General features: G+C 44.8%; 1 protein-coding gene and 1 long non-coding RNA gene across 4 annotated transcripts; one reads left to right on the top strand and one right to left on the bottom strand.

Annotated features, from left to right (window-relative positions):
• On the top strand, positions 1 to 26628 carry KPNA7 (karyopherin subunit alpha 7). The gene is made up of 11 exons (XM_070230729.1): positions 1 to 63; positions 1715 to 1847; positions 3335 to 3336; positions 11486 to 11568; positions 11998 to 12266; positions 13598 to 13680; positions 15772 to 16035; positions 17414 to 17647; positions 19417 to 19599; positions 24114 to 24260; positions 26385 to 26628. Exons 1-11 carry the CDS (start codon positions 1 to 3, stop codon positions 26460 to 26462), a joined length of 1539 nt encoding a protein of 512 aa, XP_070086830.1. The 3' UTR covers positions 26463 to 26628.
• Positions 15601 to 20780, bottom strand: LOC138916979 (uncharacterized). 3 transcript variants are annotated; one of them, XR_011424256.1, is made up of 4 exons: positions 20660 to 20780; positions 16560 to 18809; positions 15937 to 16260; positions 15601 to 15810 (listed from the first exon to the last, which is right to left on the bottom strand). It is a non-coding gene; the product is annotated as an uncharacterized lncRNA (long non-coding RNA). The 3 variants fall into 3 exon arrangements; XR_011424255.1 differs by having other exon boundaries at positions 15601 to 16260; XR_011424257.1 differs by having other exon boundaries at positions 15601 to 16085.
• Positions 26629 to 27478: the final 850 nt, after the last annotated feature.

The raw sequence follows: 27478 nt of genomic DNA, 5'->3' as shown, positions 1-27478 counted from the left end.
ATGCTGACAGGAGCTCCAGAAGGGAGGCTGAGAAAATTTAAGTACCGCGGCAAAGACACAGCTGTGAGTATGAAACACCCGGGCTTCACCGTACCGAGGACTAGGGCAGTGGAAAGCTCATGGCGGCAACGCGTCAAAGATGGAGCGGAGGATGGGGAGATTGGGGCTGACAAAGCAAACAGAGCAAAATGTTCATTGTGGATAAGTGCGTGGGTGTTCGGTGAACAATTCATTCAACTTTTCTGTTTGAAATTTTCATAATAAAATATTGAGGGTGGGGAGGACAAAAGTGCGTGGACCTAGCAGTCAGACAACGGTGGGCTCAAATCAAGGTCCCCGTGTGATCTGGAAACTATTAACTTCAGAACTTCAGTTTCTTCATCTATAAAACAGGGCTGGTACCTCCCTCCTGAGGGACTGGATAGCAGCATCCAGTGCTGGATATCTAGATGCTTAACTGCAGCTACTCATGTCAAGGGGGCTTCCCACGGAGCTAAAAATATTTGCGATACGGGTGTGGCCAACATAAGCCTACCTTGTAGAAATGGGCTTGAAAAGTCCAGATTGTTCTTCTCACCGCTGGAATGAGCATGAGGGCCTGGGTCAGGGAGCCTATGCTGTGTATGGATTCTAGCTCACTCAGCTTCTCTGGTCTCAAAGTTTTCTGGCTCTAGCTCTGGGTCCACCATCTGCATATCTTGACTGGCCTTTCATACAGGGTCGCCTACCATCTCAGGAATCGGAAGGTAGCTGAGGAGGAGTGAAGCATGAGGCCACAGCTGCCCAGTTAGGACACCACCCAGTCAAATCACTCTTACTTATACCCCTTCCAATGAGCTTGGCTAACTGGCTTCCAAGACCACTACAGATTAAAGGAAGCCAGTTAGAACAAAGAAATTGCTCTCCGTGGAGAGCAACTGGAAGGGCCAGGAGATGAGAAGGGAGAAACCAGCATTACAGAGCCCTCCACGAGGAGGGGCCAACTTAGTGATGGAGACCACAGTACAATTGGCTCCATAAACCCCAAAGGTGTCCCTGCCTTGCTGGATGACACCACGATGACCCTATTTTTAAGCAAGGATTAAATGGCTTGTTCAAGAAACCGGAAGTATCCAATAGGTATTAATTTCCTTATAATTAACTTAAAAATCTTCCACCTAGAACTCATCTATCCATAAACTAGATCTTTTCCCAAGATTCTCAAACCTATAAAGTCTGTGAGTTTTGCTTGATATAGGGAGAAGAGGTGGTTTTTATTTTAAATTTTAATCGTCCTCAGTCTGGTGTCCAAAACTCTCGTTTGGACCTATAGACTGATTGCCTAACAGCGGAAATGGTCAGGGACTTCTGGGGCCCGGGGTTTCCCTTCACGGTCCCCAGCCCCACCTGGATCCGTGCAGTTGGAAGGCCCAGGCCGGCTCTTCAGGAATCAATCAGCACCAGTGAAGACGCACTCAGACTCGGGGCAATGGGATGCCCTGCTCAGATATCTCTACAGCTTGGCCTACCAAGGGTATCCATGCCCTTCTTCGCTTTGGGAGGAAGATTGACTGTTTTTCTAGATGCAGGATAGAAGGAGAGAGCAGAGGAGGTAAACAGGGCTGAGACTGTTGACTAGCTGTGGGATCTTAACTCCTCCAGCCTGTTGCGTCTGTACAAGTGACAACCTGACCTCCCAGCTCTACATGCTTCCACTCTTTCTTTTCCCTGCTAGGTGAGGCGGCAACAGCGCATAGCAGTCAGCCTGGAGCTCCGGAAGGCCAAGAAAGACGAGCAAGCCTTAAAGAGAAGAAATATCACCCCTCTCTCCCCTGACCCAGCTTCTGAACAACAGACCAAAGCAGTAGGTTGGGGATGTGTGTTTAGAGCAGTTGTGTGTAAATTACATCCTTAGTAGGTTTCTCTGGCTTGACACTGTTTACTGGATTCAGAACTTGCAAGCTCTCATCGAAGGTCCTTAAGGAAAGGAGTGGTGAGATCAGGGTTGGAGCTAAACGGGTGTTGTCAGAAAGCTAAGGGTCGTGACCTTCGTGGCTGTGAGACTGCGGGAATCTATGTTCTAACGGGGGGGGGGGGGGGGGGTTGGGGGCGGTGAGAAGGTGCTGCTTCTAACTGAAAATTCACTTGCCACCCCTCCGGCGGAAACAGGAAATGAGGGATCCTGAAGGTTATCTCTCAGCAGAGGAATCGAGTCACTTGACATGTAAAGTCTTACCTAGGACTTGAATGCTGTCCTCTGTCTTCCGTTCTCCATCTGTCCCATCCTGGTTAAATGCAATGCCTGGGTTGACTTCTAGGCCAATGCTGTTTTTGGTGACTCCTTTCCAGAATGCCCCGACTAGGAGGTTTCCCTTCTTAGAACTCCGGTAACGTTGAACCTGCCCGCCTTTTATGATCCACCACTGTCTTTTTCCCCCCTTAACTATCCACATGCATCATGGCACCTGGCTAGGATTAAGGCTCTTAGAGGAAAGAGACTGGTTCAATCTGGGCAAGTGGATCCCATGATGCGTTACAGGACATCAGACGGAACAGTTGTAATAATTCTCTGAATGGCCTTGGACTCTGAACCATATCTCTACTTAGTTTCATGTGTCTAGAGGAGTCGCTAGGATTCCCACCACCTGAGGAAAGTGAAACTAGGAAACAAAACTCTGAAAAGAGTGATTTCCCTTTTTCTCCTATATTAGCGTGTTCCCTTTAAAAAAATTATAATTCACATATGACAGAATTCACCCTTTTAAAGGATATAATCAATGGTTTTTAGGATATGCATAAGGTTGTGCAACCGTATACTAATCTCAGAACATATTTCTCGCCTCAAATAGAAACCTCATACCCGTTAAACGGCCACGCCCGGTCCTCCTTGCCCCTAGCCTCTGGCGACCACAAATCTACTTTCCACCTGTATGGATCTACCCAATCTGGATATTTCATATAAATTAATCATGTAACATGTGGTCTTTTGTGGCTGGCTTCTTTCATTTGGCCTAATGTTTTCAAGGGTCATCCACTTTGTACGTGTATCGGTACTTTATTTCTTTTGTGGCTGAGTAATATTTCATTGTATGAATAGACCACATTTCGTCATCCATTCATTAGCTGGTGGACATTTGGGTTGCATCCACTTTTGGCTGTTAACATAACAGCTATGAACATAATGTTGCTGTAAACATTTCTGTACGAGTTTTTCTGAGAGCATGTTTTCAGTTCCCTTCAGAATATACCCAGGAGTAGAATTGCTGGAACATATGTGAATTCTATGTTTAGCGTTTTAAGGAACTCCCTATGGTGAGCTGAATAATGGCCCCCAGGGGCCGGCCCGGTGGTGCAGCGGTTAACTGCGCATGTTCCGCTTCGGCAGCCTGGGGTTTGCTGGTTCGGATGCCGGGTGTAGACGTGGCACTGCTTGGCAAGCCATGCTGTGGTAGGCTTCCCACGTATAAACTAGAGAAAGGTGGGCACGGATGCTAGCTCAGGGCAAGTCTTCCTCAGAAAAAAGAGGAGGATTGGCAGCAGTTAGCTCAGGGCTAATCTTCCTCAAAAACAAAAATAAATAATAAAAATAGTAATGGCCCCCTACACATCTCCGTCAGCTAATTGAGAACCTGTGAATGTTAACTTATATGACAAAAGAGACTTTGTGGATGTGATTAAGTTAAGGGTCTTGACATGGGGAGGTCATGCTGGATTGTCTGGGGGCGCCCAATGCACTCGCAATGGTTCCTATTAGAAGAAGGATGGAAGACAACAGAGCAGAAGGTGATATGTTGACGGACGCAGAGATTAGTGTGACGTGCTTTGACGATGGAGGGAGGGGTCACAGGCCAAGGAGTGCCGGCGGCCCCACTAGAAGCTGGAAAAGGCGCGGGAACAGATTCTCCCGTCAGGACCTCCAGGAGGAGCCAGACCTGCCCACACCCTGACTTTAGACAGATGAAAGTGACCTCCGGAACCGTAAGAGAATTCCTTTTTGTTGTTTTAAGGCACTAAATTTGTGGTAATTTTTACAGCAGCGATAGAAAACAAATGTGCCGCCAAGCTGGCTTCCAAAGCAGCTGCGACATTGTACATTCTGACGTTCTCATCGACGCTTGTTATTGTCCATTTTTGGGTTATAGCCACCTAGTGGGTGCGAAGGGCTATATTGTCGTGATTTTCCTATGTTTTTCTAATGACTAATAATGAGCATTTTTTCATGTGTTTATTAGCTATTTGTATATCATCTTTGGAGAAATGTCTATTCAAAACCTTTGCTCTTTTTTTTTTTTTTTGAGGAAGATTAGCCCTGAGCTAACATCTGCTGCCAATCCTCCTCTTTTTTGCTGAGGAAGACTGGCCCTGAGCTAACGTCCATGCCCATCTTCCTCTACTTTATACGTGGGACGCCTGCTACAGCATGGCTTGCTGAGCGGTGCCATGTCCACACCCTGGATCCGAACAGGTGAACCCCAGCCCACTGAAGTGGAATGTGCAAACTTAACCACTGCGCCACCAGGCAGACCCTCTGCCCATTTTTTAAATCCAGCAATTTGTCTTTTTTTTAAGCTAGCCATGTGGTCTAGTGGTTAAGATTCGGTGCTCTCACCCCTGTGGCCCTGGTTCACGTAACTGTCTGTCAGTTGTCACACTGTGGTGGCTGCATGTTGCTGTGATGCTGATGGCTATGCCACCGGGATTTCAAATGCCAGCAGGGTCACCCATGGTGGACAGGTTTCAGCGGAGCTTCCAGTCTAAGACAGACTAGGAAGAAGGACCTGGCCACCCACTTCTGGGGGAAAAAATGGCTAGGAAAACTCTATGCCTAGCAGCCACCGTATCAGACAATGATACATGGCTGGAAGCATTCACCTCTGCTGTACACAGGGTCCCTAGGAGTCAGAATCAACAGGACAGCACTAACGATAAAATTTGTCTTTTTATTGTTGAGTTATAACACTTCTTTATACGTTCTGGATACTAGACCCTTACTGGGTATGATTTGTGAATATTTTCTCCCGTTCTGTGAGTTAATGTTTAATTTTCTTTTTTTTTCCTTGTGAAGAAGATTGGCCCTGAGCTAACATCTGTTGCCAGTCTTCCTCTTTTTTGCTTGAGGCAGATTGTCCCTGAGCTAACATCTGTGCCAATCTTCCTCTATTTTGTATGTGGGACGCTGCCACAGCATGGCTTGATGAACAGTGTGTAGGTCCATGCCTGGGATCCGAACCACGAACCCCAGGCCATTGAAGCAGAGCACATGAACTTAACCACTACACCACTGGGCTGGCCCCATCACTTTCTTGATAGTATCCTTTGAAGCACAAACTTTTGAATTTGAAAACAGCTCAATTTATCTTCTTTTTTTCTTTGGTTGCTTGTGCTTTAGGTATCATATCTAAGGATCCATTGTGTAACCCAAGGTCCCAAAGATTTATGCTTAGGTTTCCTTCTAAGTGTCTTACAGTTTTAGCTTTCACGTTTAGGTCTTTGATCTGTTTTGAGTTGATTTTTGTAAATGGTGTGAGTAGGGGTCCAACTTCATTGTTTTGCGTGTGGGTATCCAGTTGTCCCAGCACTAGAAAGACTATTCTCTCGTCACTGAATGGCCTTAACACCCTGTCAAACATCGACTGACCGTAAATTTGAAGGTTGACTTGTGGTCTCTGAATTCTCTTCCATTGATCAACGTGTTTATCTTCTGCCAGCACGACCAGACTTGCTTTCTGTAGCTTTGTAATAGCTTTTCGTACTGGGAAGCGTGTCTTCCAACTTTGTTCTTCCTTTTCAAGATTGTTTTAGCTATTTGGGATCCATCGTATTTCCATACGAATTTTAGAATCAGCTTGTCAATTTCTTTAATAAAGGCAGCTCAGGTTTTGATGAAGATTGCATTGAATCTGTGGATCGATTTGTAAAGTATTGCCATCTTACGATGTTAAGTCTTTCAATTCATGAACATGGGGTATTTTTCAATTTATTTGGGTCCTCGCAAGTTTTTTTTATGGTTTCAGCATGTAAGTCTTGCACTTCTTTTGCTAAACTTATTCCTAAGTATTTTGTGCTTTTTGATGCTATTGTAAATTTTCTTAATTTCAATTTTGGATTATTCATTGCTAGTTTATAGAAATACAATTGAGGGGCCGGGCCGGTGGTGCAGGGGTTAAGTTCGTACCTTCTGCTTCGGTGGCCTGGGGTTCGCTGGTTCAGATCCCGGGTATGGGCATGGCACCACTTGGCACGCCATGCTATGGTAGGGGTCCCACATATAAAATAGAGGAAGATGGGCACGGATGTGAGCTCAGGGCCAGGCTTCCTCAGCAAAAAGAGGAGGATTGGCAGATGTTAGCTCAGGGCTATCTTCCTCAAAAAAAAAAACACCCCCCAAAACAATTGATTTTTTGTGTGTTGATCTTGCAACCTAGCTGAATCTTGTTTATTAGCTCTAATTTTTTTTGTGTGGATTCTTTAGGATCTTCTATATACAAGTTCATGTCATCCACAAATAGAGATATTTTTACTTCTTTTTCTGATCTTGATGCATTTTCTTTTTTTTCCTCACCTAATTAACCTATCTAGAACTTCCAATGCTGTGTTGAATAAAAGTGGCAAGAGTGGGCATCCTTGACTTATTTCTGATCTTAGAGGGAAAGCTTTCAATCTTTCGTCATTTAGTATGATACTATCTATGGGTTTTTTGTAGCTGTCTTTATCAGGTTAAAGAAGGTCCCTTTTATGGCTAGTATGTTGGATGTTTTTTATCATGGAAGGGTGCTGGATTTTGTCAAATGCTTTTCCTGCATTTATTGAGATGATTATGTGCCCCCCCCCGCCGCGTTCTATTAATATGGTACACTACATTTTCATATGTTGACCCACCCACGCATTCCTGGCTTAAATCCTAGCTGGTTACAATGTATGAGTCTGTTCAGATGTTGACGGATTTTGTTTCCTAGCGATTGTTGAGAATTGTTACATACACATTCCCGAGGGGTGCTGGTCTGTACTCTTTCTTGTAATGTCTTTGTCTGCTGGCATCAGGGTAACCCTTGACTCATAGAATGAACTAGAAATTTCCCTGTTCTGTTTCTTGGAAGAGTTTGTGAAAGATTGCTATTAACACTTCTTTAACTGTTTGGGGAAATTCACCAGTGAAGCTACCTGAGCCTGGGCTTCTCTTTGTGACCGTTTTATTTTATTATTTTTTAAGTAATAATTCAATCTCTTGTTACAGATCTATTCAGATTTTCTATTTCTTCTTGAGTCACTTTTGGTAGTTGGCATGTTTCTAGGAACTAGTTCATCTGGGTTATTCAACCTGTTGGCATACTTTGTTCATATAGTCTCTAATCATTTTTATTTCTATAAGTTTGGTAGTAATGTCCCCTCTTTCATTCCTGGCTTTAATAATTTGAACCTTCTCTATTTTTCTCTTGATCAGTCTAGCCAAAGATTTGTGATTTTCGTTGATCTTTTGAAACAATTTTTGGTTTCATTCATTTTTTTTCCTTCTACTTTTTGATTCTGTTTCATTTATTTCCACTCTAGTATCTAATATTTCCTTTTTTTCTGCTTGCTTTGGGTGAAGTTTGCTTTTATTTTTCTAGTATTTTCAAGGTGTAAAGTTAGGTTGTAGATTTGAGATCTTTCTACTTTTTTCTGATACATGCGTTTATGGCTATATCTTTCCTTCTAAGCTCTGCTTAGCTGCGTCTCATCAGTTTTTGGTATGCTGTGTTCTTGTTTCATTATCTCAAAGTAGTTCCTAACTTCCCTAGTGATTTCTCATTTGACCCATCGGTTATTTAGGAGTATACTGTTTACTTTCCACAAATTTATGGATTTCCCCAATTTTTTTCTATTATTGCTTTCTAATTATATTCCATTGTGGTTAGAGAACACACTTTGCGTGATTTCAGTCCTTTTTAAATTTCCTGAAACATGTTTCATGGCCTAACATATGGTCTGTTGTGGAGAACATTCCATGTGCCCTTGAAAAATGTGTTTTCTCAGGGTTAGCCTGGTGGCATAGTGGTTAAGTTCGCGTGCTCTGCTTCGGCCGCCCAGGGTTCACGGGTTCGGATCCCAGGAGTGGACCTACTCACTGCTCATCAAGCCATGCTGTGGCAGCATCCCACACACAAAAAATAGAGGAAGATTGGCACAGATGTCAGCTCAGGGCTGATCTTACCCCACACCCCACCTCAAAAAAAAAAAAAAGAGGAAGATTGGCAACAGATGTTAGCTCAGGGCTGATCTTCTTCACCAAGGAAAAGAGAAGCATATTCTCCTGTTGGTTGGTCTAGATGTCTGTTAGGTCTGGTAGATTTGTAGTGGTGTTCGAGCCTTCTGTTGCCTTATTATTCTGTCTAGTTGTTCCATTCATTACTGAGTGTGGGGTTTGAAAGCTCCAACTGTTATTGTTGAGTTCTCTATTTCTCCCTTCAATTCTGTCAGTTTTCGCTGCATGTTGGGGCCGTTGGGTGCATATATGTTTATAATATATCTTTTTGATGGATGAATTGACTCATTATAAAATATCCTTCTTTGTCTTTAATAATAAATTTTGCCTTAAAGTTTGCTTTGTCTAATATTAGCATATCCTCTTCAGATCTCTGGTTACTGTTGGCATGGTATATTGTTTTCAATTCTTTTACTTTCAACTCACTTATGCCTTTGAATCTAAAGTGTGTCTCTTGTAGACAGCATATTGTTGGGTCATGTTTTTTTAAACCCATTCTGCCAATTCTTGCCCTTTATTGGGAGTGTTTAATGTATTTAAATTTAATGCAATTACTAAGATAGGTTTTATGTCTGCCATTTTGCTATTTGTTAGCTGTGTGTCTCATGTCTTTTTTGTTCCTCTATTCCTCCATTACGACGTCTTTTCTACTAAACAGATATTTTCCAGTTTAATATTTTAATTTCCCTGTTGTTTCTTTTACTATGTTTTTTGAATTATTTTCTTAGCGTTTGCCCTGGGGATAATTAACATCTTATAACAGTTAGTTTGGAGTAATACCAACTTAATTTCAATAGTAAACAAGACTTTGCTCCTACGTAGCTTTGTTCCTTCCCTACCTCCTTTTGCATTATTGTCATACAAGTTACCTCTTTATACATGGTGTACCCATTAATATAGATTTGTGATTATTGCTATATGCAATTGTCTTTTAAATCAGATAGAAGAGAGTTACAATCAAAAATACGTTTATAGTCTTTTATATGTACCAATATGTTTACCTTTACTGGTGTTCTTGATTTTTTTCGTGTGACTTGAATTATTGGCTAGCTTCTAGTATCTGAAGAACTCTCTTCTTATAGAGTAGGTTTACTAACAATGGATTCTCTCAGTTTTTGTTTATCTGGGGATGTCTTAATTTCTTTTTTATCATGATAGTTTGCTGAATATGGAATGCTTGCTTTGACAGTCTTTCCTTCAGCATTTTGAAAATGTCATCCTGCTGCTTTCTGGTCTCCATGCTTCTGGTGATAAATCAGCTCTTGATTGTATTGAGGCCTCGTGCATAATGAATTGATCTCTGCTCATTTCAAGATTCTGTCTTTGTTTTTGGTATTCAGCAGTTTGATTATGACATGTCCAGGTGCAGATCTCTTGGAGTTTTTCATATTAGGAGCTCGTGGAGCTTCTCAGATGTGATTAATTTTTTAATCAAATTTGGGATGTATTTGGAAATCATTTCTTCAAAAATGCTTTCTGCACCTTTCTCTCTTTCCTCTCCATCCTATTATGCATATGTTGGTATGCTTGATGGTATCTCACAGATCCATAAGCATCTGTTAATTTTCATCTTCATTCTTTTTTATCTTCCTCAGAATGGGTAATCTTAATGGACCTATCTTCAAGTTCACTGGTTGTTTATTCTCTGTGCTCAAATCTGCTCTTGTGCTCCTTTAATGAATTTTTCTTTTCAATTGCTGTATTTTCCAATTCCAGAATTTCTAGTTGATTCCTATTTATAGTTTCTATCTCTTCACTGATAGCCTCTATGTGGTGCAACATCAACCCTCTACTTTCCTTTAGTTATTTAGACATGATTTTCCTTACTTCTTAGAACATATTTCAAGTCTTTCTCTAGTAAGTCCAATGTCTGGGTTCCACAGGCATGATTTCTATCAATGGCTTTTTTTTTTTCCTTGTATACATACTGTACTTTGCATGTCTTTTAATTTCTTCGACAACTGGTCATTTAACATAATGTGGCAACTTTGCATATCAGATCCTTCCTCCCTTTGCCCAGGATTTGTTGTTGTTGTTTGTTTGTTCAGTAACTCACAGAACTAATTTTGCAAAGTCTGTATTTTTTGTCATGGGTGGCCACTGAATTCTCTGCTCAGTTAGCTTACTGGTCAGCTAATTATTGGACAGAGATTTCCTTAAGCACTTGGGGAACACTTTGGGGAACCAAAAATTCATCCAGTCTGCCAAGGAGTGCTGTGTGCTTGTTGGGGCATGCCTTCAACACTCAGCCAGGTAGGTGATAACACTGCCTTCAACTTTCACTTCCCACTTGCACAGAGCCTTAAAGTCAGCCAGAGGTGAGCACTCAAGGGCCTTCTCAGTATTTTGTGAGCATGCGCACAACCCTATACATGCACATTACCTTCCAGATTTTCAGGAAAATGTTGGAGCTTTCAAAGCCCCAATGAACATCTCATTCCCAGGCTTTTCCTTTTAAGTTTTTTCGTTAGTCTATTGTTTGCCCCCAACTGTTATCTGCCTCCCCCCACCAAGCAGCTATGAACTTAAACAACTGCCTCTAATTGTTTTTAACAAATATCCCCAGGGAAAAGACTTTATACATTGTGTGAGCTCTGAGTCAAATAAAGAGAATCTTACAAATAGGATCTCCCAGGAAACCACCAGACAGGTCAAATAATAATTCTCTGGGAATGAGGCTTTAACTCGTTCTGCCTCCTTCACTGGCTGCTGGGGTGTTGGTTTTCAGGGCTATCGTAGAGCTGGAGGATGGGTGGGAACAAGGTAAGGCAAAATGCTACAATGCTCACTGTTCTTACTGAGAGTTAGACATTTTTCTTGAGATTTAGACCTTTTTCTTGCATAAACTCTTTTGGGCTTAAATAAAACAAGTTGCGGCAAGCCTTTGGTCAGTTTCTTGAGTTCTGAAAAAGTTGATTCTGACTATTTTTGTCAGCTTTCTTGTTGCTCTCATGGAGGAGAGAATTTTTGGAGGTCCTTATTGTTGCTGACATCCACTAGCATGTTCTTGCTGCGTGGGATAAAAAGGTGCTGGGGACCCAAGCGATGATAGGATTTACCCCTCCCCGAGAGCATGAGGAGTGCCCCACAGATCTGTGAGACCTATGAGACCACCAAATTTTCTTCCCTCCCCTGATACAGACCAGCATGCAGATTAGGACATCCTGTTCAAGCCAACCTGTTCGAATCAGATAAATGGCCGGACTAGATGATCTTCCATGTTCCTTTTGGCAGAGACTCTGACCTGAATGTGTCTCCTTGCAGATCAACCTCACCCTGCAAGAAATAATCAATGGTGTGAATGCCTCAGATCCAGACTTATGTTTCCAGGCCACCCAGGCAGCCAGGTATCGCCAAACAGACTTCTGTTTACAGGTTCACAGCTAGAAACGAGCGCCACTGGCCTATTTGGTTTCTTGGCAGTGGCAAAATCCCACACGATGTAAGAAAAGCCTAGTCCATCCAAAAGTGAGAGGAAATTGCTCCCCTACACTGTCCTTGAGAACAACGTAAGATATGCAAGTGTTGTCAGAAATGAATGGCTTAATTTAAATTGGCCCCTACAGGAATCTTGGCTCATAGATAACACCTGAGGGGGAGAAGGTTTCTTCATCCCAGTGAAGTGCTATAGGCTGAACTCAAGGAGATTAAGTAGCTGTGGCCCAGCTGCTTGTCTCATTTGATAGTCAGGCATGCCAAGACCATCTATAAAGGAGGTTATTAATACCTACCTGCTTCGTATGACTTGTTTTTGTTCTTTCTCTTTCCTTGCAAAGGAAAATGCTGTCCCGGGAAAGGAACCCTCCTCTAAAACTGATTATTGAAGCAGGGCTCATTCCCAGGCTGGTGGAGTTCCTGAAGTCATCGCTTCACCCCTGCTTGCAGTTCGAGGCAGCCTGGGCTCTGACCAACATCGCTTCGGGGACCTCGGAGCAGACTCGAGCCGTCGTGGAAGGGGGAGCCATCCAGCCTCTGGTGGAGCTTCTGTCTTCCCCTCATATGACTGTGTGTGAACAGGCAGTGTGGGCCCTCGGTAATATAGCAGGTGAGCCTCTCCCCTTGGAGGACTAAGAAAACCGCGGGCCAGGCAGTGGCATGCTGTGGGAGTTCTTTGGGTAGTATTGTGGGCCTGATACTCTAAGTACCTAGACATGCTGGGAAAAGCACAACAGGCTTTTCCAAAATTCAGGGTCAAGTTCAGAGGCCAAAGATTGAAGCTGAAGCCAGACAATGCAGTATGTACTGAAGCTACATGTGGCCTGGGGACGTCTGCTAATACCGGGGTCCTACGGCCTCAGGTCTTAGTTGAGCTTGAGGAACAAAAGACATGTCTTTGGTCAATGTAGGGGTTTATGATAGACCCTTACATAACCCAGGACCCTAAAAGATCTTACCTCCAGTGACGGTTGCCAAGGGAACGTGCAAAACAAGTTTCCTTAGTTGGGGTAAAAGTCCACCCTATTTAAAACATAGTCCTAAGACTGGCCTGGTGGATTTGCACGAGCTGGGGAGGTCGTGCTACAGGATTAGAAGCTCCAGGATTCCTGGCTGAATATAAATACAGTGCTCTGGGGGAAACGCACTCAATTAGGCCCCTCAGGATTTTGGCAAATTAAGCTCAGCCAAATATCAGCAATTTCAAGTTCAGAGAATTAACAGCCCGCCATGACTGAGTCAGCAGAAACAACGGTATGATTAGACCTCCAAGGATTTGAGATATTGGGATTAGCAAAGGCAGAATATAAAGTAATTCTGCTTTTTGTAAGTGCTTGCAGAAATAAGGCACCTATTAGAGGGCCTTTGCTTCTCATTTGGCTTGGTTCGGTGAGGAACAGGCAAAACTGGGTGGTATGATGTAACATGTGCCTTGCCTGACGGTTTAAGAATTGCCAACTGAGGCTTCTACGGTCTAAAAATTGGTATTCTAGCCAAAGTGGCAGACGGCTGATGGCTAGTATCTATCCATCTCCCAGACTTTGTTCTGAGTCGCATTTGGAAGTTACTGCCCTGTGCCAAAGTCTTCTGGGAGGACAAGCTGGTCTGCAGTGGCCTTTCTCTTCCTGAGGACTGTGCTGTGAAATGCCACCAGCATTTAGAGCCCACTGCCTGGGCCCAGTTGGCTGCCTCCTTGATGCATCCGCAGACTCTGCTTATAGAAATTGTTGCTGCGTGGTGCCTGCTTTTCACATCAGGCCTATCCACCCAACTGACGTGTTGCAGACCCAGGATCTGGTTCATGGCTGTACCATCTACTTGCCCAATCAAGGAATGAGTTTTGACCTCTCAGCCTTTGCACAGATTTTTTAAAAAATTAGTCACCCACCCCAGGATTGTCTTTGTTCCCTCTTTGAATGTCATGTTCTTATCTGTTTGCAGGTGATGGCCCAGAATTCAGAGACATTGTCATCTCAAGCAATGTCATCCCGCAGCTGCGGGCCCTGATTTCATCAACCACACCAGTGAGTGTCTTCAAATTAGACAACCTAGCTTGGTAACAAGTTCCCAAAGTTGGGAAACTGGGGAAGTACTTCCGAATTAATGCTCCATCATGTGGTTGCTGCCTGGCCCCTTGTGACAGCAATTATAAACAAGGCCTAGGACTGAATACCACTTTGGGTAGAGATTGGTCCAAATTTGTTTTCAGGGGAGAAGTGCTGATCTTTTGGGGTCACTAGAAGAGGTCCATTAAAGTTTTTCTAAGCTTCCATCCAGCAAAAGTAGATGGATAAGCTCTCCATGCAAGGCGCACAGACAGAATTAGTGGCTTACCACTAATTCCCGGGTAACAGGGTTTAGAGCTGAATCTTAGAGTCAAAGTTGATTGATATGGTGACAATAGATGACTGCCTGGATTAGGAATTAAATTTGGGCTCTAGAATTCACCTCAAACAAAAATGAAGAGAAGTTGGCTTTCCAAAAGCCAAAGGAATACACGCCCAGCCCTCAAAGTGGGAGAAAATCTGGCGTGGTTGAACCCGGAAAAGGCTGGCATGACTAAGGGAGTTTGCAAGGAGAGAGCGGTGTGAGATGGCAAGTAGGGCGAGGGACTTAGACATCATCCTGGTGGCAAAGGGAGGCCTGTGGAAGATTTCGAAGTAGGAAGTAAAGGTCTGATCTTTTAGAAAGACCCTTCAGGCTGCTTGTAGGCACTGTAGCAGAGGGACATGGTGACGCATGTGGACCTGGGATGCTGCTGTGCTGGACATGGAAGGGAGACAGAAAGAAGCTAGGATGCTGTCAGGTTTGGGGTTAGGTCGCCTAGATGACATTCCTCCTAGAGAAGTGGGGAGGAGGAAAGGAAGAAGGAATCGGAGTCTTCGTTGTACGTGCGAAGTTGAAGCGAGTGAGAGGCACCGTCGCCGCAATGGCAGGTAGACAGATAGGAGGGTCTGGCTGATCATATGTGCACGCAGGTGTCGTCCAGCTTGGCAAGGCCAGCTAGAGCTGAGGTCAGCAGCCTAACCTGGCCAGCTGCTTGCTTTTGTAAATAAAGTGTTGCTGGTGCACAGCCATGCCCATTTATTTACCCACATATTGTCTGTGGCTTCTGCAGTGTCACAAGGGCAGAGATCTCTAGTCGCGACAGAGACCATGTGGCCCACAAAGCTGAAAATGTTTACTATCTGGCCCTTTACAGACAAAGTTTGCCAACCCCTGACCTAGAGTATGAGGAGAGCCTGGGAGCAAGTCCTGGGGGTTCCAATATTCAGAAGTCAGGCAGAACCTGCCAAGGAGACGCAGAAGAAGCAGCCAGCCCGTTTGGCAATAGAAAACCGGGTTTGGCGTCACAGATGCCAAGAAGAGCTTTCTCAAAAGGGAATGACTGGCTACTAAATTTAGCTGAGGGGCACAGTAACTTTAGGACTGGAAAGCAGCTGTTGGATTTGGTGACTTGAAAGGAACTGATTTCAACACTGACTACAAAGAAGTGGGGACAGAATCCGGACTAGAAGGGTGGGGGAACAAATGGGAATCTGTGAGGTAGACAGTGCCTGCGGATGCCTCTTTGAGGCTAGACTCTGCAACATAGAAGTGGGTGATGGCTGGAGGGGTGCCAAGAGTTGGGGTTGAAGGTCGCAGAGTATGTTTCTATACTGGTGGGAGGGATCCAGAGGATGGAGATGATCCTGGGGCCAGAATCTTCAAAGGCAAAAAGTGATGGGATCCAGATGTTGGGTAGGACGGCTGATCCTCAAATAGGAGGTCAGCAATGTGGTTATGACAAGTCGGTGGACTGCTGGGAAGACCAGGTAACTCCTGCTTGGTTTTGTTTTGTCAGTGAAAAATGAAATTAGGTCATCAATTGATTCGAGTGGGGAAGGACGTTTTGGAGAATATAAGGAAACCTCTGTCTAACATTTGAACATGAAACATAAAGCTCGTTCTCTGTATCGCTAGTATACATTACTACCTAGAACAAATTCCTGTTTGAAGCTCAAACGCTTTGGTTCATGCTGGTCGATGATATCGATTAAAGATGGCAAGGACACACGGCCATTTGCATTTTTCCTTCCTGGCACCTGATGCTGGAGGCAGTCTCCTCGTTACAGATCACGTTTCTGCGGAACATCACATGGACCCTGTCCAACCTGTGCCGAAACGAGAACCCGTACCCTTGCGAAAGAGCAGTGAAGCAAATGCTGCCCGTCCTCTCCCGCCTCCTTCAGCACCAGGACAGCGAGGTTCTCTCGGACGCCTGCTGGGCCCTGTCCTACCTCACCGACGGCTGCAATGATCGCATCGGCCAAGTGGTTGACATCGGCGTCCTGCCCAGGCTGGTGGAGCTCATGACCAGCTCGGAACTCAACGTCTTGGTAAATGTCCCAGGTGCCATCTGTCCCTGGATGGGGCTTCAGATGAGAGTCTGTAAATCAGATTCAGTCTAGCAAGTTCTGTCTCTCCACCCCCAGCTGTTTACCTAGAACCAAGCTCGTCTTCTGCATTTCCCTGGTTTCTGCCACTCTAGCCAAGGACTTGAATCTATTTTCTCCTAAAATTCCAGTGGGTATTAAGTAATTTACTTTTTCTTAGTCTGATACCTAGAAAATACAGAAAAGCACCAAATTAAAATTGCGTATAATCCCTCCACCCAATGAACTGTCCTTTTGTGGCGTTTCTTTCTAGTGGTCTATGCATCGAGACATTAACAAGTTGGCTTATACGGGTGTGTGTGTTTGTTAATGTAAAACTCATTGTAACATTTGAATTTCTTACTCAAGTATAAAAGAGAGTTTCCTCTTATCCTCTCTCTGGTTTGTTCTCTTAGACTACTTCAGATAGAGATGAAAAGTAAAACCAACATTAAATACTTTGCTACGTTATGAAATGTGTCGCTTACATAAGACATCTCTTGAAACCATAGTTCAAACTTGCAGGTGCTCCTCTTGACATCTGTGCCTAATGTTCATGAACATCTCTTCCAAGATGATCATAATATTCCTCAGAGGTCAAGGTCAGTTTAGGGGTAGTGCTGGGGGCATGAAGGATGTGAAGAGAATATCGACAGGAAGTTGCTTATTGTGGGGGTCTGGGACCCAACTGGAGCCATCCTGGCAAGGCTACTTCCACTTCTCGTTTGAATAACAGATGCCTAACACAATAGGCTAGGAAAACTCTGGATCTGTTGATGGGTGACTCTGGGGCTGCCACTACAGTGCAGAGAAACCAAAAGAAATCCACAGTCAGCCCCCCTAGGACGGTTGCTGTCTTGAGCCCATTTGTGGACCCATTCTGGGAACCTTGAGAGTTATAGCGAGGGGGTTTGTGAATACACCAGAAAATGCCATTGGGATTCCCATGAGCTCCAATTAAATATACAACAGAAGCTTGATACTGGTGCTAAATACAAATTCCGTAGAAATTATGACATTATAAACACTATAATCTACTTAGCAATTTTCCCACTGTAAGGAGATGAAAGGACAGCATCACTTCTTGATAAAGGCATGCCTCGACCTCCATCTCACTTGAGCTGGGAACTCTCAGGAGGCTGGCAAGTACCTTTAAACTGCATAAATGGCGTGATGTGCTGAATGATAAGGATCATGGATATAATCATTATTCACAGGCTTCCGGAGAGCCACCCGTATAGCATGACCAACGTTTGGGAGGGCGCAGTGCTTGGGGTGATCATCACCCTCCACTGTGATAAATTTGCAGTACTTGGTTACACCTCTAGCCTTCTTCTTCCAGACGCCCTCTCTCCGCACTGTGGGGAACGTCGTCACGGGAACGGATCACCAGACCCAGGTGGCCATTGATGCGGGCATGCTGAGCGTTCTTCCCCAGCTCCTGATGCACCCCAAGGCCTCCATCCAGAAGGAGGCAGCCTGGGCCCTGAGCAACGTGGCCGCAGGGCCCTGCCAGCACATCCAGCAGCTCATTGCTTGCGGCATGCTGCCTCCGCTGGTGGCTCTGCTAAAAAACGTAAGTGGCGTACTTGGCGTCTGCGACAAAAGGCTACTTTCCAACTGGCGGTGCGTTAAGTCCTTTGGGAATCCAGACGCAGGCTAAGGAGCAAGTTAGTTGAGATCTCAACAAAGCTGTAAAACCTTAGTTTGCTGGTTCTCCCTGAGAAAAAGGAAGAGCATTCCATTTTGGACAACCCATTAAAAATCTAGAAGACTGAATAGGCATTGCTCAATGAAGGGGTGACCCTATAACTCAAAGATCTGGAAAAATCTTGAGCTGGGAAATATTGGCTTATCTCTAGGTGGTGTTAAAAGAATACGCCATCAAGTCTGTTCTTGCCAAAAGAGCGAGGTGATTTTGTTTTGTTTCAGGAGGAAAAATGTATCAGTTTCTGGTGATAATATACACCGAAGAAAGGTGGCCTTTTCAGTGTAAAAATCACATTGATTAAAGTGGTAATACACACGGAAAATCCAGACATAAAAGTAGAAAATACAATGAAGCTTCCTTCTTCCTCCTGACTCCCATTTCCCTTCCTGAGGACACCTACCATCGTCAGCATTTCTTTTTGTCACCTTTTAGTGGATAAGCTATGTTTAAACCACCTACATGTGAAACAAGTCAGAGGTGGTTACCTTAGGTTGGACGTGGGGAAGTAGGTGGAATAGGATGGGAAAAAGAAGCTACCGGTGGTGGTCCTGCTCCCAGGGTGGAGGGTGGGTTCCCAGGTGTGCAGGAGGTATGAAAAGGTAGGCCAGGTGTGTGATCCAAATCACAGCATCTTCCAATCTATTCAACACTTCCTATCCTGCTGTGAGACTGTACGTATTCTAATCAGAAACATCCAGTCATGAATCACGGAGTAATCTTATTTCAAACCATGCCTGTTGCACTATAACTTGGAGCCAGAAGTTGTTGGTTTGGGTTTTTGATCTTATTTTAAACCGAGGTCACAGTTTTCCCCAGCCATAAGATGGGAGGAACTCCTGCCCAGGGATGGGAGGATTCACGATAAATTATTCCCATATTTCTGGGCCAAGACCTTTTTATAAGCGTAAGGGATCCGTTGAGTGATATTTCAGTGGCCTTCCTCTGTCACTTCTGGCCTGGCTCCATCCCCAAGATCATGTCTGTGTGCTCAGCTTTGTGGCTATGCAGCTGCTTGTCCAAAGTTTCACTGGGCCAGAAAGAGAAGAAATGTAGACATAGGCCACTATAATTGAAAATTCCAAGCATAGTGCCTGAATTGGTTTATGTTCTATTTTTCCCGTAACCTGACTTAAGGAAGTGGATCTGTTTGAACTTAGAACCTTTCCTCTAAGACTCCATATGACTCTGCCTGCCTGTTTTTTGGCCTCTCAGAAAATGCCATCTTCTGGGGCCAGCCTGGTGGTGTACTGGTTAAGTTTGTATGCTCCGCTTTGGTGGCCTGGGATTAGCAGGTTTGGATCCCAAGTGTAGACCTACCACCACTCGCCAAACCACACTGGTGGCAGCCCACATAAAATAAAGGAAGATTGGCACAGATGTTAGCTCAGGGCCAATCTTCTTCAAGTAAAAAGAGGAAGATTGGCAGCAGATGTTAGCTCAGGGCAAATCTTCCTCACACATACACACAAAAATACCATCTTCTCAAGAACTAGAGGCAGGTTGCCAAGATATTCTATGTAAATTGCACATGTCATCCTGGCTGTCACCAGCCTACCTAGAAACTGAACCAAGTTAGCATCACTCCATTGAAGTTCTTTGGGATCTGTAAAGGACATAAATTTCTCTTTCTGCAGGGAGAATTTAAAGTCCAGAAAGAGGCGGTCTGGACAGTGGCTAACTTCACAACTGGGGGCACCGTGGACCAGTTGATCCAGCTTGTCCGCTCTGGAGTCTTGGAGCCACTGGTGAATCTGCTCACCATCCAAGACCCCAAAATTGTTCTCATCATCCTTGACATCATCTCTTTTATCCTCCAGGTGAGCTGTTCTGAACAGGTTGGTTCTAAACAGCAGTCTCCAAATTTAAGATGTTTCATTTGGTTCTTAAAACCCAAGTAGGATTCTCTTTCCTCTCCACTTCCCACCCCGTCCCCCTGTCCACACATCCTATGGGTAACAACAATGAGAGGCCTTTTAAAGAAAGTCTATCTTCATTTCTCAAATGAGTGTTCTTGTTCCCAACCCTGTTTTAGATGCTCAGGATACAACGAGCAAAGTCCTTGTTTTAATAGAGCTTATGTATTAGTGGGGAGGGGAACAGACACAACACGTGAGTAAAATACACCTGATGAAGGGGTAGCCACTGATGGCTCGGAGTGGGGAGGGGATGGTGATTGCTTATGCCATATGTCAGGAGAAACTTCTCTGAGGAAGAACACTTGAGCAAAGACCTGAAAGAAGTGAGTGAGTCGTGTGGCTATCTGGGGAAGAGCATTCTAGGTGAAAGGAATAGCAAGGAGGAGGGTGTGGCCAGAGCGGAGCAAAGGGGTGGAAGGTGGCGTGCGATCAGGCTCATGGCATCCAGGCGCCAGACCACGTAAGGTCTGTGAGAACATTGACTTTTCTGAGTGAGATGGAGAAACCAACTGAAGTTTTGAAGTAGGAAAGAATAGTGAGCCACGTGACTGGCTCTTTTAGAAGGCTAAAACACAGGACACACTTGAAGGAGCAGCAAGAAGTTGGCAGGGATAGATCCTGAGGGGCCATAGTAGACTTCCTTTTCCATTCAACTATGTGGCTGGGAGAATGGACGACGAAGCCTTGAATTAGAATTCTAGAAAAGTCTTATTTCTGAAATAAAGGTAGGTGAAGCCAATATTTCCATACTATTTGTGTCAGTTCTACATTGCTGCATAACAAATTACCTCTCAGTGGCTTAAACATTATTTCAAATAGCGGCTGGGTTAGGAATCTAGGGGAAGCTTAGCTGGATGGTTCTGGCTCAGGGTCTCTCATAAAGTTCAAGATGTCAACTGGGGCTGCAGTCTCATCTGAAGGCTTGATGGAGGCTGGAGAATCAGCTTCCAAGGTGACTCACCCACACGCCTGGCAAGTTATTCTTCCCACGTGGACCTCGCCATAGGACAGCTTGAGTGTCCTCACATCATGGCAGCTGACTTCTTCTGGGGTGGGTGACCTGAGAAGGCAAGGTGGAAGCCCCAATGACTATTATGACCTGTAAAGGAGGTCATCTTAACAACACCCTATTGGTTACTCTGATCAGCCCTATTCAGCATGGGAGGGGACTACACAAAGGCATGAATATGAGGAGGCAGGGATCATCTGGGGCCATTTTGGAGGCTGGCTACATTCATTTGCTTAAAGGTCCTTTCATATGCGACTAAGCTATTTGAAAAGTTTCAAAGTAACACCAGGGAACTCCTTTTAAAAGCCCACTTGAAGCGTCCTTTTCATGTAACTGTCTTGGAAAGAACTGACCTGAATCAAGAAGAGATCTGAAATATAGCCCAATTAGACACGAAGACTTTGAGCGAACTGCACAAAGAGGACAGGCTTGGCAGCCGGTCGACAAAGTTGGACGTAACAAACTTGGGAAAGCACACTTTGTAGGCTATAAAAATTTAATGTCATCTGCTTCATTTAAACTAAACACTCGGGATTTTTTTCTTGGCGAGTCTGGGCAGATTGCCTCTGCTGGACCAGTGAAGCCCCTGGATCAGAGGGACATCGGACAGTAGGTTAGAAAGATCAAGATGAGACAGGAGAACGCTTCAAATGGGCAGCACACTGCAGTGGAGGTTCTTTGAAGTAACTTTGGGGCCATTTGCTTTTCATCAAGGTCCAAACTCCTTCTCCAGGTCTCCTACTGCCCTGGGTCATCCCCTACTTTCCAGGTTGCTGTCTGAGGCTAACCTAGCACATTGGTTCCTGTCTCACATTCTTGACTCAAAGCTGATAACTCATCTTGGACCAACAGATAGGACTAGAGGGTATCAAGACTTAGATGCACGGTATAAACTTGCATCAGGTAAACAATATGGCCTAAGGAATGTTTAATTTGATCCATAGGAGGTTTTTTATTACTGCTCACAAAACAGCAAGCAGACCCATCAGGATATGACGCCAAAGTTCTCCCTCCGTCTCCCTCCGTCTCCCTCCGTCTCCCCCTCCCTCCCTCTCTCTCCCACCCCCCTCTCTCCCCCCTCTCTCCCCCCCTCTCCCTCCCCCCTCTCCCCCTCTCTCCCTCCCCCCTCTCCCCCTCTCTCCCTCCCCCCTCTCCCCTTCTCCCCCTCTCTCCCTCCCCCCTCCCCCCTCTCCCCCCTCTCCCTCCCCCCTCTCCCCCTCTCTCCCTCTCTCTCCCTCCCCCTCTCCCCTCCCCCTCTCCCCTCCCCCTCTCCCCCTCTCCCCTCCTCTCCCCCTCTCCCCCTCTCCCCTCCTCTCCCCCTCTCCCCCTCTCCCCTCCTCTCCCCCTCTCCCCCTCCTCTCCCCCTCTCTCCCCCTCTCTCCCCCTCCCCCCTCCCCCTCTCTCCCCTCCCCCTTCCCCCTTTCCCCCTCCCTCTATCCCTCCCTCCCTCCTTCTCCCCCTGTCCCCCTCCTTCTCCCACAGCTTCCTTCAAATATGCTGTTTATCAAATATGCATAATTATGCATACTGTGCAGCACTTACTCCTTCACCACTTGGTCCTTGCTCTTCCTTTTCCTGGGGAATGCTGTTATTCTATGATTGACCCTGGCAAAACACTATTCATTAAGAACTCATCTTATTTTCCAAGCCTTCTGCGCACATCTTCTATAAATTAAATCTCTGGTAGTTTGTTATAGTTTAAAAAGTATAATATGATAATTGTCTCCTCCAATACCATGAGTTATGAAAAGGCCTCCTTTAAATCACATCTTGGTCTGGAGTTTTGTGTGCCTGGCCCGCAGTATATGTACGAATGTTTAAATAGCCATGGATGATAAATCCAATGACCAGCATTGGATTCAATCCGCTCACGTTGTTTGTTTCTGGGGACTTCGGTATTTGCTAGGGTGTGGCTTCTGTGACTAAGTGTTACCGCCCAAGTGGGCTTGTCTGGCTGCCGCAAGACATGCCAGTAGTCAGGAGGCAAGGTGGTAGGAGAGAAAAGACTTTATTATAGCTTGCCAGCAAGAGGGAAGATGGCCACCGACTCATGTCCAAAAGAACCATCTCACAGGACAAAGACTACAGGCCAGTTATATGTGGGCTGGTCTCCAGGTGGGGGACGTGGCTGGTCTCTGGGTGGGGCAGACATCTGGTCCCAGTTCCTGGTAGTCCTTTGTTTTTACTGGATATGCATCAGAGAATGGAGCAGTGGCCCTCTCCCCTGATCTTTCAGTTGTCATTGATGAATGGCCATCAGCATAGGCTCTTTGCCTGGGCGTCATCACATTCCTAAGGAACTCAAAAGAGCAAAAGTTACCATCTTAAAGCAGCTGGGAGGGGCTAGTTAGTCAGAGGTCATTTAAACTTACGATATGGTTTATTTTCTACAATATTGACTTCCCTTATGTCAACCTTGCCTTGAGCCGGTATCATCAGGGTCTCCCATCTTGTCTTGCAAGGGTTCCCAGGGAGTGCAGGGCCAGGACATCTGCATGTGCAGAGCATCACTTGATGATTCTTTCAAACTGGCATTTAAAACAATTTCCTTGAATTAAAGGGGGTGTCTACTAAATAGTGATAGTGGTATATTTTTGGATGGCAGCATATTCAGCAAAAGGAGTATTGTATCTTGTGCAATGAAGATAAATATAACCGCAATGGGGAGGAGATCATGCAATTTTAAACCCATTTGGGAAAAGTGGAACTGCGACTGCACATTCTGGAAAGGGAGTGACAAATAAAAATGGCAAGCAATAGGATATATCGGAGTATATGAGGAAGCCATTTGGTATAAACCTAATTCGGCCTGACTTTGTTTTTTCCAAAAGGGCCTGACTGTGGCTGTTGAGCACACACTGTATATCTGCTTAGACATTTCCTGTGGCCAGAACAAAGGCCCTTGAGATAAAGGTGCAACTTCCCCCCACATTGGCATTTCCTTAGGGATAAGCAGTTTTCCTTGGGCTAGGAACTGATTGCTGCACTCACCTTTGACCACCCAGCTCACCTGTGACCACTCAGCTGGAGACAACAGACTGCCACCCTGCTGTGTTCACTGAGACAGAAGACCTACCTGCTATTTCCATCAATCGCTGTGCCGACAGAGCAGTCTCGCGACTATTGTAAAAGGGACATTTCAATCCTATGTGAAACATCCTCTCTGGGGGTATATAAACACTCTGTGCACCCCACTTCTTTGGTGCCCTTTCTTCCTTCGGGAAGAAAGGCCCCGGGTCATGGTCCTCAGATTTCAGCTCAGAATAAACTCACCCACATTTTCATTAATAGATTGGTTATGGATTATTTTCATCGACAGGAGCCTTTGGTCTGGTTCCACTGACGTGAAGCTCTGTCTCCGAAGGGCATTTGCCCGGAGACTCACGTTCTCTCCTCCTGTCCACAGGCAGCAGACGTGCTTTCCGAGAAGGAAAACCTGTGTCTTCTGATAGAAGAGCTTGGCGGGCTTGATAGAATCGAGGCTTTGCAGCTTCATGAGAACCGTCAGGTTGCCCGGACTGCTTTGAACATTATCGAGAACCACTTTTGTGAGGTGAGTGACTTCAGAGTGCAAAGGAGTGCCCATACCTCCTGGTGGGCCACCTCAGCAGCTGATCACCTGGCAGGTGCCTGTGCTTTCACTGTGAGGCGGGTGACCGGCCAGGCAGGCTTCTCTTGTGACTCAGCTCTGACTGTCTCTTCTATCCGTGGCATGTGGACCGCCTTTAAGGAGCAGCTCCCTAGTTCCTGGAAACTTCTCTAGTCCCGCAGAAGCTTATCCTGTTGCCTCTGGTTTAGCATTTCACTTTTTTTTTCTACTTGCCTCTTTTTGGGAGAGGGGAATGTGGAAGGGAGGAGATATGATGCCAGAGTGACTTTTTACTGAAAAATGCAAACAACTAGAGCGAGCTTAGCTTGTGAAAGACCATTTTGCTCCTTACTGCATTTTGTCTCTTTCCAGAATACAGCGTTTGGGGATGAACTCTACAAAAGGCTTCTAAGGGGAATAATCAGATAGCATTAGACAATTTCTTTGAAACTCTTTTCTGTAATATGCGTAATGTAAAGTTTACCATTTTAACCATTTTTAAATGTTCAGTGGCATTAAGCACATTCACGTTACTGTGCAACTATTGACACCATCCATCTCCAGAACTTTTTTCTTTCTAAACTGAAACTCTGTCCCCATTAAACACTGACTCCCCATTCCCCCACCCCCAGCCCCTGGTAACTACCATTTTACTTTTGGTCTCTGTAAATGTGACTATTCTAAGTACCTCATATAAGCGGAATCATACACAGTATTTGTCCTTTTGTGACTACCTTATTTTGCTTAGCATAATGTCCTCAATGTTCATCTATGTTATAGCATATGTCAGGATTTCCTCCCTTTTTAAGGCTGAATAATATTCCATTGTATAGATATACCACGGTTTGTTTATCCATTCATTCATTGACGGACACTTGGGTTGTCCTTTTGGCTGTTGTGAATAATGTTGCTATGATTATGGGAGTACAAATATCTGTTCAAGTTCCTGCTTTCAACTGTTTTGGGTAAATACCCAGAAATGGAATTCTTGGATCATATGGTAATTCTGTTTGTAATTTTTGAGGAACCACCCTACTGTTAGCCATGGTGGGTGCACCATTTTGCATTCCCACCAGCAATGCACGAGGATTCCCATTTCTTAATATCCTCACGAATACTTGCTACTTTCTGCTTTTTTGATCATAGCCATCCTAATGGGTGTGCAGTGGTGTCTCATTGTGGTTCCATTTGCATTTGTGTTAGATACTTTTCACATGAAGAAGGTGCGTTCAAAGTTCTTAAGTGGCCAGGTAAACATGGAGCCAGGGGTTTACAGAGTGAATGAGCTCTGTTAGGTGTCAAACTTGAATCATCAGAAAAATCCAGGGCCATACGATAAATATGACTGGGTTGGTGGCTGTTGCTAACTGGAGGCAGCTAATCTTGGTTTGGGACCAAGAGGATGCTCCCAAAGTAAGGAAGACGCAGAATGGTGATTAGCATCTTCTGGGTTAAAAACCTCCTATGAACATCTTGTCATTAGGGGTCTTGTCCCTTAAAGGGGTTCAGATCCATAGGACTTGTCCAAGGGCTCTGGGTTAAAGGCTTCTGATCTAGAAGTAACAGCTACATCCATTGTATCCTTACTATAAGATAGTGTTCTATGCATCAAAACTGCATTTGAAAAGAAGCCAGACGCAAAAGGACAATATTGTATGACGCCACTTACATGACGGACCTAGGGTAGTCAAATTCATAGAGACAGGAAGTAGAATGGTGGGTGCCAGGGGTTGAGGGAGGCAGGAAATGGGAAATGGTTTGAAGACCACAGAGTTTTGGTGTGGAAAGATGGAAAAGTTCTGGAGAGGGATGGTGGTGGTTGCACAGCAAAGTGAATGTATTTAATGCCACTTAAAAATGATTAAAGACGGTAAATTTTATGGTGTGTTTTACCACACACGAAAAAACTGCCTTTAAGGTTCATTCTGAGAAATACTTCAATGTTTCCCCCCTTCTTTCTTTCCTCCGAGGGAGCCTCGAGGCCAACTTAGAGCAAATTTCAATCCACAGAAGATCTTAAGCAGTCAATTGTGTGGTAATAATGTGCTGAGAGCCTGGAGATGTAACAGTGTGTCTTCTCCCCCGAAGGAAGAAGAAAATGGCGTAACGTTACCAGCCCTGGACCAAGACCCGGAATTCTTAAAGCGCTTAGCAAAAAAAGACTAAAGCTCCCCAACTTCTAAATCAATGCCCAAACCCTAAATGGTAATTTCTTGAAGAAGCAGCACTCCTATATCTTGGTGTATCACAGGTGTAAAGCTTTTAAAACTGAATGTCAATAAAATTTTCGACACTTTCGCCTCTTTCTATAAAAAAAAGTGCAGTTAAGTCACTTGTGTCTTAGAGTCATGTGGAATTCATCTGCCAAGAACATGTGGTTTAGAGGTTACCTTTAAGGATCTTAAAGTGAGATCTTCAGAGCAGGGTAGAATGGTCTATAGCTATCTAGATGAACTTTGACTTGTAGACTTGGTTTAACCAGTATTTCTTAAACATATTTATTTGACCATGGGTCCCCTTCCCTTTTCATCTTCACGTAATGCCTATTAATACAGAATATTCTTCAGGGAAAGCCTTGTGGACGATGGTCAAAAGGAGAGTTCCTGGGATGGGAAGGACCTAGAAACACAGTACTGGGCAGTGTGGTAATGGATGTGGGATACATTAAAGGAAGATTGGATTTGATTTGTACAATTTGAGTGTAGAAATTAGATCGTTATATTTTGGCTCGAAAGTGTCACACCAAAATGTCATGCCTAATGCATGTCTTCACTTGTCCTTGATACGTGAGGAGGAAGGATGTCTGCGTGTCTGTCTAAAATATTGCTGGAAGACAGTTCATGCTCTTACAAACTTCTCATTCAATGGTGAGAACAAATCTACCATTCGGTGGACCTTAGGCCTTCCAATCACTATCTCATCTCCTTTAACTGCCTGCAACTGAGGGCTGTGTTGGCGGGATGGCATCCTCAAAGTGTCGTGGTCTCCCACATGGAAATGGGGGGACCTGGGAGAGCCCATTCAAGTCTCTCCCTTGTTCATCAGCTCAGGACATCCTAGCTTGGCACACCTTTGGCCAAGCAAAATCTCACTCTCCAAGGACTGAATCTTAGGGACTGAGCACAGAAGAAAAAAACAGTTGGCGAGCATTTGTCCAGAGTGGCAGGGCCTGACGCTCAGTG

Source organism: Equus caballus, chromosome 13 (assembly GCF_041296265.1).
Source record: "Equus caballus isolate H_3958 breed thoroughbred chromosome 13, TB-T2T, whole genome shotgun sequence".
NCBI classification, from domain to species: domain Eukaryota; kingdom Metazoa; phylum Chordata; class Mammalia; order Perissodactyla; family Equidae; genus Equus; species Equus caballus.
Note: the sequence above shows the minus strand (reverse complement) of the source record. Positions and strands in the feature narration are given on the sequence as shown.

Bases quoted from the DNA above. Each gene is read 5' to 3' on its own strand.
- KPNA7 (XM_070230729.1), top strand. From the start codon at position 1: ATGCTGACAGGAGCTCCAGAAGGGAGGCTGAGAAAATTTAAGTACCGC. The intron at 16,036-17,413 runs GTAAATGTCCCA...TTCTTCTTCCAG, and splicing joins GCTCGGAACTCAACGTCTTG to ACGCCCTCTCTCCGCACTGT. The intron at 19,600-24,113 runs GTGAGCTGTTCT...TCCTGTCCACAG, and splicing joins TCATCTCTTTTATCCTCCAG to GCAGCAGACGTGCTTTCCGA.